This window comes from Coccinella septempunctata, chromosome 8 (genome assembly GCF_907165205.1).
Source record: "Coccinella septempunctata chromosome 8, icCocSept1.1, whole genome shotgun sequence".
Classification (NCBI taxonomy): Eukaryota; Metazoa; Arthropoda; class Insecta; order Coleoptera; family Coccinellidae; genus Coccinella; species Coccinella septempunctata.
This window is the reverse complement of record NC_058196.1, coordinates 25,361,941-25,375,474: the sequence shown is the minus strand read 5'-3', so window position 1 is coordinate 25,375,474 and position 13,534 is coordinate 25,361,941. Positions and strand designations below refer to the sequence as shown.

The following is a 13,534-nucleotide window of genomic DNA, read 5'->3' as shown; positions in this document are numbered from 1 at the left end:
ATAAATTACGTCCGGGAAACCTTCTGAATGAAGAGGGGTCGTTAGTTTTCGAAAAATAAATTATATATTGTGATTTACATAAGGGACAACATAGTAGTACTTTCTGATAAAACAAAATTTCATTTCGATAAATCATCCTTTTTTTGAATAACATGAAATGACGTCGAAGAATTATTGAGAAAACAGAGTACCTACTTCAATCTCAAACGACTCAAACTCAAACCAAAAATAAAATCAAAAATGCAAATCAATCAAATTCGGAAATTTCTTACAAATCATCCACTCAGGTGTTGGAAACATCCAATGATAACAATAGAATGCAATCCGATCCGCAATCGTGATTATTTCTGATCGATTTTGATAAGATAATAGAGCATGATTTTTGGATTTCCAAAAAACTTGACAAGGGCACATCTTCGTAGTTAGTCGGCAAAATGGGTGCTCAGTATTTATATACTTCAATTTTTTTAGGTGAGTCCACAACATTACAATTTAGTAACTGATGATTATTTTATCAGTTCTTTAACTATCCTCCAATTTTGAAGAATCCAACGAAAATAAAAAAACCAAAAATATACACTCATGTGAAAAAGCCTATCAAACTGATTCCAAGAAAGATTTTCTCCATCTATTATTTTCAAACTACGACCTCATGACTTTCAGCAATTATAAACCTAATTTTCTTATCATTTTGCTCGAATTTAAACAATGAGACAAATTTCTCAGAAAAAAAACGAGTGTCAATAATGTTCTATAAATAACTGCACCTTTTTCAATCAATATTCAGAAAGTATAAGATAAATTTCAGAATGATAATAATAAATTGAAATTCATATAATATAAAATGTTTCAATAAGTGAATTAAATCAGAAATGCTAGCATGTACCTATATTTCAGAAACCTTGAGTTGTTTTTCAGGAAGTCTCAAGAAATCAACAACAACCCTTATTACATCTATTCTCTATGAAACCCGAACCTGAATCAAAAATCCAACTATAAAGTGTTGGAGGACAATGACTGTAAATTTTGAGAGTAAAACTAAAATTATCTACTAGAATGAATGCAATTATTTCAGTTATACTTTGAGATTATTTACCAGGCAAAAGATAACAAAATCTGTAAATCAAACAAAGTTTGTTAACACAGGGTACAACTAATACTTAATCTATTTAATTTCGCATAATACATTTTTGAACCTTTTTCAAACGTATGGTATTCTTCTTGTTTTGTTTCGAGTTTTCGATTGGTTAACATCGCAAACATTTTTGGCACTATTCACCTAGATAAACGTGATACAAATTTCCGATCCAAGTCAAAAATTACGCAAATTTGAATTCTCGATCCCATCTTTGGACCTCATGTGATTCCGTTTGTTTTTCAGCTGCTTTTGGAGCCTTCGTGTCAGCCACTGTCATGGGTTGGTCATCCCCAATGCTGGAACGGTTGAAGAAACTCGACGATAACCCTCTGGGAAGAGTCATAACCAGAGGTGAGAACAGCTGGCTCGCCTCTCTCTCCATCCTCGGCTCCTGCATTGGGTGCATCGTGGTTGGGATGTTCACGTCTAAATTAGGCAGAAAAACCCTTTTAGTTCTGAATGGAATCATTGTTTTCACATTTTTCTTAGTAATGGTTTGGGCAGAGTCCGTATGGCTCCTTTATGTCTGTAGGCTGATGACTGGGTTTGGAGTTGGAGGAATATTCAGCGTGCTGCCCATGTATTTTGGAGAAATGGCCGAAGCGAAGAACAGAGGAATGATCAGCACCTCCATGGTGGTCTTTCTGAATGGTGGAATGCTTTTTTCTTTTGCAGCTGGACCTTACTTCACCTACTTTTCCTTCCATATAACTTTAGCAGCCTTAGCTGGAATTTTTACCCTGATGTTTTTCATTTTTGCACCAGAGAGTCCATATTATCTTATCAGAACGGACAGATCAAAAGCAAAAAGCGTCTTGAAGAAGCTGAGGGGAGAAGAAAAACTAGACGAAACCCTTGATAAGATGGAAGAATCCCTTAGAAACCATTCCGAGGTTTCCTTTATGGAAGTCTTCAAGAGTAGAGCATCTGTGAAAACTCTCATCATCGGAATAGGTGGTTTCACTTTCACACAGTTTACTGGATCGAGTATATTCATGTCTTACAGTGAGACAATTTTGAAGGAAGCTGGAGGTGCTATACCACCAGAAGAAGGACCCATAATAATAAACGTTATACAGTTCGTGACTTCCCTTGTAGTCACCATTTTTGCTGATAAATTCCCTAGAAAATACCTACTTGCTGTATCTCATGCGGGCATAGCATTATCTCAGATACCTTTAGGAACCTACTTCCATCTGAAATTTAACGACTACGATTTGAGCAGCGTATCATGGCTTCCCCTGATTTGTATGATAGCCTTCTCAGTGTTGTTCAGTGTTGGTGTTGGACCAGTCTTGATGACTTTCATGGGAGAGATATTTCCCCCTAAAATAAAGAGTGTGGTTGTTTCCTGGTTGATTGCCTACAATTTGGGCAGTTCTTTCCTCATAACACTCCTATACAACAGTTTAGAAGATGCTATAGGTATCGACTACTTGTTATGGATTTCCGCAGTTTTTGGTTTCGCAGCTGTGATATTCGTTTGGTTATGTATGATTGAAACTAAGGGAAAAACCCTTCAGGAGATACAAGATGAACTGAATGCCCGATACAACTGAATTTTTTCGACCAAGAGAACTCACATATAGCTACTAAATGGTATTACATAAAGTGTGCAAATGCCCCAGACTCAGTAGAAGCTTTATAAGCTCCATCAAGTGAAATTTTTTTCTTAACTTCAGTATAAGAGTAAAAACGTAAAGAATTGATTATTCTCATTTGAGAACAATGAATGTTTGTCTTGAAGGTGAACTTCACACACCTGAAGAATAAAAACGAGAAAAATACTCATCCTAGTGAAAATCATGTAAACCATGTAATATATATAGTTTCCACTTATACTCCGTAGGAGTAGATGTAGATGTTATGCATTATAAAGCAGGTTTCCTGAAGTGATTGCCATTTCTTCTCAGTACTAAAAAATCTCACAATTTACCAGAAATGCATTATATTTTTTTAACGATTTGTATATTTTTCCATTTCTAGCTATAACAAACCCTGATGGTAGTTCAATAATAATAAATGTATGATTATTTTTATTTTGTTATGGTGTTGAATGGAGTAAATAAATTTATTGAATCTACAGAATAACGTATTCCAGATTCTATATACTATTTTTCGAAAATGTAATAAAGCCGTAGTTTTTCATGGCCTGAATAACTTTGGATATAGATTGTTGAGTAAATGAAAACAATGATCTATCTAATGAACTATCCACTTAGTTGATTGTGTTCAGCAATTATAAGTTATACTTCATGATACTTGATCTGAAAATCATATAGTTTAAAACCTGTTTCAGTAAGTATATATATGTTAATATTTATATGAATGGCTAATGATTCCATCACTGTCTTCTTGTTTCATTCTTTATTACTTATATATCAACTAAATACTTTAACTTGATAGTTGATATTTAAAAACATGATGAATGAACTGAAGAATAGACAAGATTTCAATTTTTCCCTTCTCTTTTCAAAAATAGTAGTCGTATTCAAACTTCAAACGTTCCTTCTTTTCAAAAAAAAAGTTGATTTGATGAACGAAATAGCTTTGGCATTCTGTGTGAAATTTTTTCAAGAACATCCAGTTTCATCCACTTTAGTATGAAACATGAAGAAAAATTCACGAAAAAAATAAGCCTATAGTTCAATCCCTGCAGATCTGAATGGTTGATGTGGTTAATCCTGAATCAATTTCTCATCATTGACAACAGTTGTCTATCTTCAGGTGCCAAAACCAACTCGTCATCTGTCAATACAACGTTTTTTTCATTAGGTCACGTTGGGATCCATTAGATGTACTTCACCTTGAAATACATAAGTATAAAAACATTTATCATCCGGACACTCTTATGACCCTGATGCCATTTTAGATTACCATGAATTCAGGCAGCAACCTGAATTGGATTTGATGCCACCTTCCACTATCCAGATTGGAAAGCAAAAGTCGGAAGAAATTAAGAGACTTAGTGGAGGTAAAGTGACTAAGAGTAAGAGTACGTCATTGTCGGCAAGTAAACCTAGTTTCACCACCAGCACTACAATGGAGATGTTCAGCGAACTGTCCGTTGCATCAGCTTTTGTTGAGAATAAGGAAGTGTTGATAAATTCTGACTGTTACTTGGGATCAATCCTGGATTATATTTGTGAGGTCACAGGTTTGCCTAGGTTTAGTGAGTATTTATAGGTGTATGGCTATTTTTAATTAAGGTATATTTTTTAAATCTCACTTAGAACAGTGAGAATGTTCGATTAATATGTAATGGTTCCAGAAACAACCAACTTTGCTTAATTCCTGTTATAGTGCGACGATATACCATAATAAAAATATTAACATAGTCTGAAGAAAAAAATTTCACAATGCTTCAATGAGTTTAATTTTGCAGTGAGTTTCCTTATGTGTACAATCTCAACTGATCTGATGAACATTAATGATTATGCTCTAAGTGCTCCAGGCTCCGAATTTTTCATTCCAAAAGAGACTTACTACATTGTGTTCAAAGAATGTGAGTACCTTTATTCTTTATTTACTTTTTATTAATAATGAAAAAGCTTACCTGTAATCTTATATTCTTCAACGAAACTGAATGTTTGCAACGAACAAATATTTCTTTCAAGCATACCTGTGAAATGCCTACTGTGTTATTTTTTATCGCCTTACTTGTTTGCATTCATCCGATCCAATCTTCAGCTCACTTTGAAGCCTAGTATAAATTTCCTCTTGAGAATCTGCGAATTCTTTCAGATGACTCTAATGGTAACGAAGTTTTTTATCCGCTGTTAAACAAGAGCAGCGACGCATACACGTTCTTGATGTCAAAATTCAGGAAAGAATCGGCAGAGCATCAAGCACAGGTGAGAATCTCGAAGACTATAAAAGGGAGATAGTATTTTACCACATAACTCAAACGAGTGCATGTTTGAACACGTGTTAGTTTGCGCATGTCGGTGTCGGTATGTATCAGAATACAGGGCACAGGTACCTCAGGAAACGCACAATGAGCAATTTATGTGGGTAGGCAAGACGACGCAGCCTGTTTGAAGTCATCCCTGATACTGCAGTTTTTACAATGCTAATCAGAATCCATATTTCCATTTTTTTATCCTCCAGGTGCGACAGAATGGAATAAACACTACATCAAGCCCCAAACTGAAATCTAAAGAAACTTTAAAGTCGAAGAGTCGGAACAAAAGTGGTACGTCACAGAAGGAAGGCAAAGCTTCACGCACATTGCCTCCCATTAAACAGAAAAATTGAAAGGATGAAGGATTTCAAGCATTCCTTGTATCGATATCGAACAATCCAAGAAAATAAAACGATAAAGGAGAAATATTACTTTTTTCTGTTTTAGTAAAAGAATCAAAACTAGAAAAACGAAGAATATGAAGATAATAAAAGTTATATAAAAATTGATTCAAGACAACAACATAGAGTTTCAAAAAAAAATTATTCTTTTTTTTCATGTTCCGAATAAATTGACATGAAAAATAGGGATCAATGTTCGAGATTTCAGAATGCACACGATTTTCTGATGGAAATGCAAGTATCAAAAGTATTTAATGTATTCCAACTGATTTGGGCCAGTGTGCATGTTCATCTCTCTGTATATTCAAAGAAGACGTGAGCATCAATTGAATCAAATTGACATTCACGTCAGAATTCCAGTGATTTGCAAATCGAAAAAAGTATAAAAACCCTGAAATGATTTGTCCGACTTGTTTTTTCTTCCCTATTATCATCTTCATTTTTCGAAGACTCGTGCATCAAATTCTGCCAAAAATATGGGGAAACCTACTGCTGGATTCATTCAGAATTCTATCGAATACGTTACAGATTTCAAACAAGGTAAAATGTGCATCGAGTCCATCGATTACAGGCGTCGTCCAGCCTGCGTCTTTACAAGAAAAAAGCTGTTGCAACTCAGTTTGCGCTGAAGAAATACTGAGGAAGGAACGATGAAGAAAAGGCAACCAAATTAATGTAAAATCCTTCATTCAAAAATGCTAAGTGTACCCAATGTTCAGGATTTCAGGAAATTGATATTGAATTTTTCTCTTCGGCTTTCTCCAAATGCAGTTATTGTATCTTCTTTCTAAATAGGACTTATCAGAAGTATCAGAAGTATCTCTACAAAAAGTAGAGACCACTGTTCACTTGGACACTCCCAGATCTAACGATTTACTTTAGATTTCTTGATTATCACAATTACCATGTGATAATTAATATTTAGTCAAATGTGTATGCCTTAAAAATATTTTCTACATCCATACATGAAGAAAGATTCATTCAACCTAGATTCTCATGATGTTATTTTTATAATCTTTGTATGTATTCGTGCAGTTTCGTTCTCAAATTGCAAGAATTTTTCTATTATCATTTTTTTCCAGTTCTTCAAAACCATGGAAATAGTAGGTAAAGATATTATCTTTGCAATTTTTTCACTGTCAATATCGGAATCATCTTAAGAAGAGTTAGTTCATTCAGTCTTTCACATTTCATCTTGCGAAATGTTGTCGATTGTTTTATTTGCTACAGATAAATCTACTCGAAAACAGGTGTTATTGACACCTACAGTATAAGACGTCTAAGGCGATATGCCTTCTCAGTATTCTGAGGGACGAATTGAGGATACATTAAAAGACCAGATTAGAGATTCAAATATTTTTAATAGTTCATTATTTTCTCTATAGCATCTAAACATCTCCATTTGTTTGGTAGGTAAAACGGCTCAAAAATGTGTGGAAAAGGAGTATCAAAACCTGTAACTCGAGTTACTGGCGCTTCGAGGTGCAAGAAACATTCCTCCTGAAAAAAAGTCAAGTTTTTACTCTTATGAGTCAGGGGAAAAAATTTTGATCTTCATAATTTTTAGTGTTTTATTTTTTAGGCAAATTGTTGTATTTGGAGTCATTTCATTTGATATATTTCATTTTCCAGTTTGAATTCTTTCTGTCAACGAAAGAAATCTTCTTATCCTTAAAAAAGTCCACAAAATATCAATTTTTTTTTACCTGTATAGATGAGCAAAGTTCAGCCCCAAATCCACAAGTCTGAGGAGCTTCGTGGGATACAATGACTCTTCTAGTTTTTCTGGCAGACTGAAATATCATACAAGCAACAAATCATCGATTTGAAATAATTAAATCAAAAACATTGAAAACAATTGAAATGTATCAGATTTCATCCATAAATTCCAATATGTTCTTTACGAACAAAATCTCAAGTTGGTGAATCTAGTTTCTCAAATTGCTTCAGCTACGCTCTGTACCAACGTACCTTGTAAACAGTTTCAGTGTCCCATGGCAAAATAGAAACAAGATCAATAACTTCACAAGAGACATCGAATCTCTCCTTTGCCAGTTTCGCAACCTCTAACAGCACGTGGACTTGAGTACCCCAACCTATCAAAGTAACATCTTTTCCTGGAAAAAATTAAAAGTAGATGATGGTGAGGATTTCCAAAATCGGGCATACATACCGTCAGTTAACACATCGGCTTTTCCTAATGGTAATTCGTAATCTTCCACTGGAACCTGCTCTACAGCCGCTCTGTAAAGAATTTTAGGCTCGAAGAATATGCAGGGGTTGGGATCTCTGATACAGCTCAGTAGAAGGCCTTTAGCTTTTATGGCACTTCGTGGTATGACAACCTTGAGAGAATATAGTCATGATATTTCTAAGACTTGAGTCTTAAGATACAGGATGGTCCAAAGAAATCCTGACAACTCGATTTTCCGAGTTATTCTCTCTAAAATCAGAAATTGACAGGTCTGAGCGATTTTCCACATTTTCATTTTAAAGCCGGAAAATTGAGGTGTTAAGTTTTCTTCGGACCTCACTGTATAAGATTCGCTATGAATTTGAAAAGCCCAAAAAACGGAATTTTGTAATGGGAGGAAATTTCATTCAAAGAAACCAAATGACATTTTCGAAATCACCTTCAATCCAGGTGTATGTGCGAAATAAGATTCGGGACTTTGTGAATGGTAGAGAGCGCCATGTCCAACAGCCATTGCAGGTGACCTTATGGTCAATTTCCCACAATCGAATTGTCCCCCACTACGATACCTCATTTTGGCAGCCTCATTAACTATCTAGAAAAAATTTTATTGCAAACCATCAGTTTATCATTAAAATACACAGGGAGTTATCACCTGATCGAAGGCAGGGAAGATGTAATCAGCGAATTGCATCTCAGCTATAGCTGTGGACCCCATATTGGCTACTCCTATGGCAAATCCAGCAATGCCCTGCTCGCTTAATGGCGTGTTGAAAACTCTCTCTTTACCATACTTATCCCTGAGTCCGACAGTGCAGCGGAAGACTCCTCCAAAACCCACATCCTCTCCGAAGACCATGGCGGTTTTATCAGTTCTCAAAGTTATGTCTAAGGCGTTGTTTATTGCTTGAAACATGTTCAGTTTTTCTGTTTTACCTATCAAAAGAAAGTTATCAAGTAGTGAAAGTTTATTCTGATAATTACTGTTTGCACTCACGAATATCAAGCTTAACCTTAAGACTCACTTATTTCTCTGATTTCTATTGCAATTTGCAGTAGAAATCACAGATGAGCAAGCTAACTCGAATTCATTGTTGCAAATTTGAAAGTCATTTGTAAATGAGAGCACCCTTAATACTTCCCTTGTTAACCTATGAAAAAAGGTTATTCAGAATCGAATAACGTTTCGAGGAAAATCAATTACCCAATCACACGTCTAGACATTCTTATAATTAGTAATTTTCTCCCAACTCAAATGTCCAACACATACTCAATGGCTCAAAACTTTTTCAATTCAAATAATTGAATACACACAATTTTTTTCCACTTGGGAGTACACAACGTATTAAAGAGCAGCTATGAAGCGTAAATGTATCTCGTGTTCCTTATTTTATAAATAAGTATAACATCAAAAGTATAGATATAAAGTGATAGATAAATAACAGCTACACGCTTCTATGTCGACCCCAAACACAGACAGTACACTAGCACATTAACCCTTAATAACCTGAGTTATGATCACTATTCTAATTGAATAAATATTCTTTATAGAGTGTACAAGACAAAAACAACTCAATTTCTGTTTGAAAATTGTATAGTTTTTGTTTGAGAAAAATGGTGTTTCATATATGTAACGCTAATAGCTACAGTTACGGAGAAATAAAATAGATTTGCCAGTGAAATTTGCGTTACATATGTGTAACACTAGGTTATTATGGGTTAAATATGGCTCATGCAAGTAGGTATTTGTTCCATATTAGATCTATCGCTGGTACATTCGAGTGATACATAATGAGTATGAAAAGTAACGCACAAAATTCAATAATCGATATTCACTGTTTTGTAGACAAATGCTCGAAGAGTTAAATTTTCATTTCAAAATGAGCAGCTTTTCCTTTATAATTGAGGAGATTATTATACACCATCTGGTGAATTTGGAATTTAGTGTTCAGAGAAGATTCATCTCATCAATGAAAAACGACATTCCGAAAGTCATTCCATCGTTTGTGAAATATAACTCAAAATGAATTGGTAAATTTATCGTTTAACGCCCCCTCGGATTTTTGCATTAAAATTTTTTTTTAGTGGAAAATATGTGTTTTAGTATGATTCTTAGTAGTTTTCAATAATGGCAAATGAGTATTTTTGGAGTTTTTTTTAACGGGATCGGGGAGTGAATAGGGGTGCTGGGTGGGTAAGAAGGTTGAAATAATCGTTAGTGAAATATCAATTCTTAACTGATTACAGTCAAAAAAATATGAAAAAAATTTTGAAGGTCAATTACCTCAATATTTCAAGGCCGTGACCTTGAAAAAATTGGAATTTTCGAACAAATATAAGAAAAATTTAAATTTTTCTCAATAATTACCAAGAATTTGTGAGGTTATGAAATCGATGTCCTTGAATCTAGTTTGACCTTGGCGGAAATTGAATTTACTAATATGTGACCTTTGCGAAAAATTAAAAAAAAATTTAATTATGAAATGAAGAAATATTATGAGCATGATTCCTTTAATTCGGTATCGTATCTTAAAAGGAAATGAGAGGAAACAATAAAAAAAAATATTGATGTCAATATGAATTCATTGTGAATTTGAGAATAAAAGACCCTGAAGCCAGGACTGGAAACAGGTGCGACACGAGTTGGAAGTGTAAGTAGGCGCACAGTGTTGCCGATGTTGACATCATTTTCCTAGTCTGTTCGACGTTAAAATAATCTACCTTATATCTAAAAATCGGTAAAAGTTTAGATTAGTGCCCACCTCCGATTTTGTCGTCGATTTTTTCTTAGATAAAGCATTGTATGAAAAATCGATTGGTACATGTCTCAACTTTAGGAGACTTGTAGTTTGTGAGATATGATTTTTTGAAGTTCCTATGAAAATGGCGAAAATTCGGTATAAATCAGTCAAATCATTTTCCCTGTTTAGCGCTTAAATAACTAAGTCTAATCGTTTATGCGTTTAATTAATATCTTAAAATGGTATTTTCTTGTACAAATATGATTTTTCACTGTCCCAAACTAAACTAACCTAACCTAACCCCAAAACCATTATTTATATTTTTATCGAAAATTGAAAAATTCCTCACATTTTTCGGAATAAACTAACTGAAAAAGTTAACTCATCGAGTTCTCTTAAAGCTAACATTCGAATTTAATGAAATTGATGAAAAAATTGAAGACAAAAAGCCAAGGTGGACGCTAAAGTAAACAGGAGCAAGCATGAAGAAATTATTGCATTTACCTTATGCCAGGGGATGCTCTGGAGAGTACGGACTTGCGGCCGCCTTCCAGAACATGTGCTCTTGCCTGAATCCAGCCTTGGGAACATTTCGACGAACTTCTACCCAGAGTCTCTCAATCACAATAAAAACACAATCACCACAAATTTTCACAACAAGACATCAATTTTCAAACCGTAACATCCGTAAAACACTTACATTGCGATAAAATTCGGAGCGGAGTAGATTCGTTTGTTCTCGTTCGTTTGTTCCGACGCTTGCTCTGTATGCTCGAGCTAATGAAACAACGATGCGGACGAAAACGAAAGTTTTTAAGCTGCGCATGTCATAGATGGACAGAATACAAATGTTGCCACATCGGTCCGTTATATTGATTGATTGTATCAATCAATATATTGATTGTATCAATCAATATAGGTTTAACAAAAATCGATATTAGCAGGGATTGAGGTTTGGTAATAATAGTTATGATTAATGTTATTGACTGATCTAGCCTAACATAACCATAACCTAACCACGCAGGACCTCAGAACTAATGGAGAACATCCAACTGGCCGTTCCTATATGCATCGATACGGCTCTCTCTAGTAGGTAGATCCATCATTTCCAGTGGATCTGCCTTCTCGCGTAGTTAGGGCCTTCGGCCCTCAGAACTAAGGGAGAACATCCCCCTGGCCGTTCCTATACGCATCGATACGTTTCTATCTAGTAAGTAGATTCATTATTTCCAGTGGTTCCGCCTTCTAGCATAGTCTATATACTACAAGGAATTGGAATTGGAACATAAAATTGTTAAAAATAGGAGATAGTAAAACGTTCTAAATTAGCCCGAAGGCCTCCGAGGAAAGGAGGGCAAAGCCCAAGTTCCCGAGTCCATGGAACGCCCTTTGCATAAAGCATGCCAAAAGCATACCTTTATGCATGCAGATCGAAGCCTGGGAAGTCGCCTAAAATAATTCGGGCCTATTACAGAATTTTCATAAGTTTGGCAACGCTCGCCATTTACGCATATTGTCGTTCATGATCGTTGGCCGAATGCAATTTCAACTCGTAAGATCATTCGGATATTTTCGGTGTTTGTCGCGATGGATGGACGTCAAATATCAGGTACGTATTCAAGAGAAATATTATGAAATTGTGACTTTTATTTTCCCGTTTTCTCCGAAACTACTGATTTGCCAGTGCCCAAATTTTAACTGTGGCGTCACAACATCATGTAGAATCACCATGCAAAATATTTTGAAAATCGGTGAGGGGGCGATAAACTATAAAGGAAGCTTCTGCTGAAATATATGTACCTATACAAGTCAAAGAATCAGTTTGGTCTGGTTACGGAGAAAACATTGTAGAAATAAAACAAATTTCCAGGGATATAATCAATTTGACAATCATTTTATATATCTTGCAATCTGTCAAGGTTCTATTCACATGTCCACTAAAGAAAAATACAATATTTATGAAAGTACGTATAAATCATCATTTTTCCCAAAAATTCGAACTGATAATAAAAAATATTACATCCATCCCCAATACGCAAACCCCATCATCCAAGACTGCAAACAATACTTGGTGACAACCTTCACCAAGGATCCACTGGAAGAAAACCCGAACTGTTTCAGAGAAAAACTTCTGAAGAAAGTCGACAAAAAAATTTCAGACAAGTACCTGGAGAAACCCCTCGATGAAAGTATTTACTATCTCGAGTACCTAAAAAAATGGAAGACGCAAACAGCTATCGACTTCGCCCTTTCGTTGCCACACGAAGACATGACTTCAGTGGAACTTTTACGTTATTTGTTCAGACTTCCAGACAACAACAAAATTTCCCTCAGCACCTCCAGTTCACATTACAAAAATCCAACGGTTTACGCCCCCTTGGCTTACCACAACAAAGTTATTCCCTTGAAAACTAACCCCACTGTGGATCTGACGATCCCCAACCTATATAGAAAAATGGAGGCTTCAGAATACACCGACAAAATTTGCAAAGAGGCCGAGTACTTTCTGAACCATCAGCTGAGGAAACAGAGGAAAATGGAAGAACTGCACAATATCTGATTGCTCATCTATTAAATGACCATGTTTCGAAAGAAATGTTTATTTACTACTAATATTTAAATATATGTATTGTGTTAATTATATAAAATTATCAACTAATTCGTATTTTGAAAAATTTTCTGCATAGAAAACTGTTTCACCATTCAATTCATGAAACGACTCCAACTAATCGATACGCCACTGACTACTATGCTTGCGCTATCACTGATAAGCCCTGAATCAAGTAGAAAATGTCTATGGTTCAAAGTACTCACCTTGTATCGGAAGATTAGCATCCGGAGTATACACAAAATGGCTATTTCTCTTAGCAACATTATTCAGTAATCCAATGGGGCTTTTAGAGCACAAACTGCATATACGGTTGACTGTCTTATTGAGAGCCATCTTTTTGTTACAAAACGCGAAATATAACTAGAATCCTCAACGTTTCCATACACGTCAGTCGTTATCTGGTCATGTTAGGTATTAACATCAGTTCTACATGGTGTGTTTCGAAAATTTTCACCTCTTTTGGTATGCGTTCGAAGATTTTCGCTCTACTTTTTGGAATTGAAGAATATTCCTGTCAAACCTTCGAAATCGTTCGTCAAAACCAC

General features: G+C 35.2%; 3 protein-coding genes across 5 annotated transcripts; 2 read left to right on the top strand and 1 right to left on the bottom strand.

The window, feature by feature from the left end:
• Positions 1-373: 373 nt before the first annotated feature.
• On the top strand, positions 374-3,177 carry LOC123318738 (facilitated trehalose transporter Tret1-like). The gene is made up of 2 exons (XM_044905467.1): positions 374-471; positions 1,382-3,177. Exons 1-2 carry the CDS (start codon positions 435-437, stop codon positions 2,695-2,697), a joined length of 1,353 nt encoding a protein of 450 aa, XP_044761402.1. The 5' UTR covers positions 374-434; the 3' UTR covers positions 2,698-3,177.
• A 586-nt stretch (positions 3,178-3,763) lies between these two features.
• LOC123319081 lies at positions 3,764-5,457 on the top strand. 3 transcript variants are annotated; one of them, XM_044905929.1, is made up of 5 exons: positions 3,764-3,958; positions 4,011-4,283; positions 4,524-4,643; positions 4,883-4,992; positions 5,249-5,457. In XM_044905929.1, the coding sequence occupies exons 1-5, from the start codon at positions 3,934-3,936 to the stop codon at positions 5,393-5,395; spliced, it is 675 nt and encodes a 224-aa protein (XP_044761864.1). In that variant the 5' UTR covers positions 3,764-3,933; the 3' UTR covers positions 5,396-5,457. The 3 variants fall into 3 exon arrangements, with proteins under 3 accessions (XP_044761864.1, XP_044761862.1, XP_044761865.1); XM_044905927.1 differs by having other exon boundaries at positions 3,770-3,958; positions 4,011-4,310; XM_044905930.1 differs by lacking the exon at positions 3,764-3,958 and having other exon boundaries at positions 4,011-4,112; positions 4,174-4,310.
• Positions 5,458-6,784: 1,327 nt separating this feature from the next.
• On the bottom strand, positions 6,785-13,396 carry LOC123319184 (2-oxoisovalerate dehydrogenase subunit beta, mitochondrial). The gene is made up of 7 exons (XM_044906047.1): positions 13,193-13,396; positions 8,293-8,573; positions 8,077-8,232; positions 7,617-7,788; positions 7,415-7,560; positions 7,150-7,236; positions 6,785-6,943 (listed from the first exon to the last, which is right to left on the bottom strand). The coding sequence occupies exons 1-7, from the start codon at positions 13,320-13,322 to the stop codon at positions 6,803-6,805; spliced, it is 1,113 nt and encodes a 370-aa protein (XP_044761982.1). The 5' UTR covers positions 13,323-13,396; the 3' UTR covers positions 6,785-6,802.
• Between the last annotated feature and the right edge of the window lie 138 nt (positions 13,397-13,534).

What these genes read in the sequence shown, in the direction of transcription:
- LOC123318738 (XM_044905467.1), top strand. Translation starts at nt 435, where the DNA reads ATGGGTGCTCAGTATTTATATACTTCAATTTTTTTAG. An exon ending in ATATACTTCAATTTTTTTAG is followed by an intron (nt 472 to 1,381) that starts GTGAGTCCACAA and finishes TTTGTTTTTCAG; the next exon opens with CTGCTTTTGGAGCCTTCGTG.
- LOC123319081 (XM_044905927.1), top strand. Translation starts at nt 3,934, where the DNA reads ATGTACTTCACCTTGAAATACATAA. An exon ending in CTTCACCTTGAAATACATAA is followed by an intron (nt 3,959 to 4,010) that starts GTATAAAAACAT and finishes ATGCCATTTTAG; the next exon opens with ATTACCATGAATTCAGGCAG. An exon ending in CTACATTGTGTTCAAAGAAT is followed by an intron (nt 4,644 to 4,882) that starts GTGAGTACCTTT and finishes GAATTCTTTCAG; the next exon opens with ATGACTCTAATGGTAACGAA.
- LOC123319184 (XM_044906047.1), bottom strand. Translation starts at nt 13,322, where the DNA reads ATGGCTCTCAATAAGACAGTCAACCGTATATGCAGTTTGTGCTCTAAA. An exon ending in TCTTCCCTGCCTTCGATCAG is followed by an intron (nt 8,233 to 8,292) that starts GTGATAACTCCC and finishes AATTTTTTCTAG; the next exon opens with ATAGTTAATGAGGCTGCCAA. An exon ending in AACTTTGCTCATCTATACAG is followed by an intron (nt 6,944 to 7,149) that starts GTAAAAAAAAAT and finishes ACTTTTTTTCAG; the next exon opens with GAGGAATGTTTCTTGCACCT.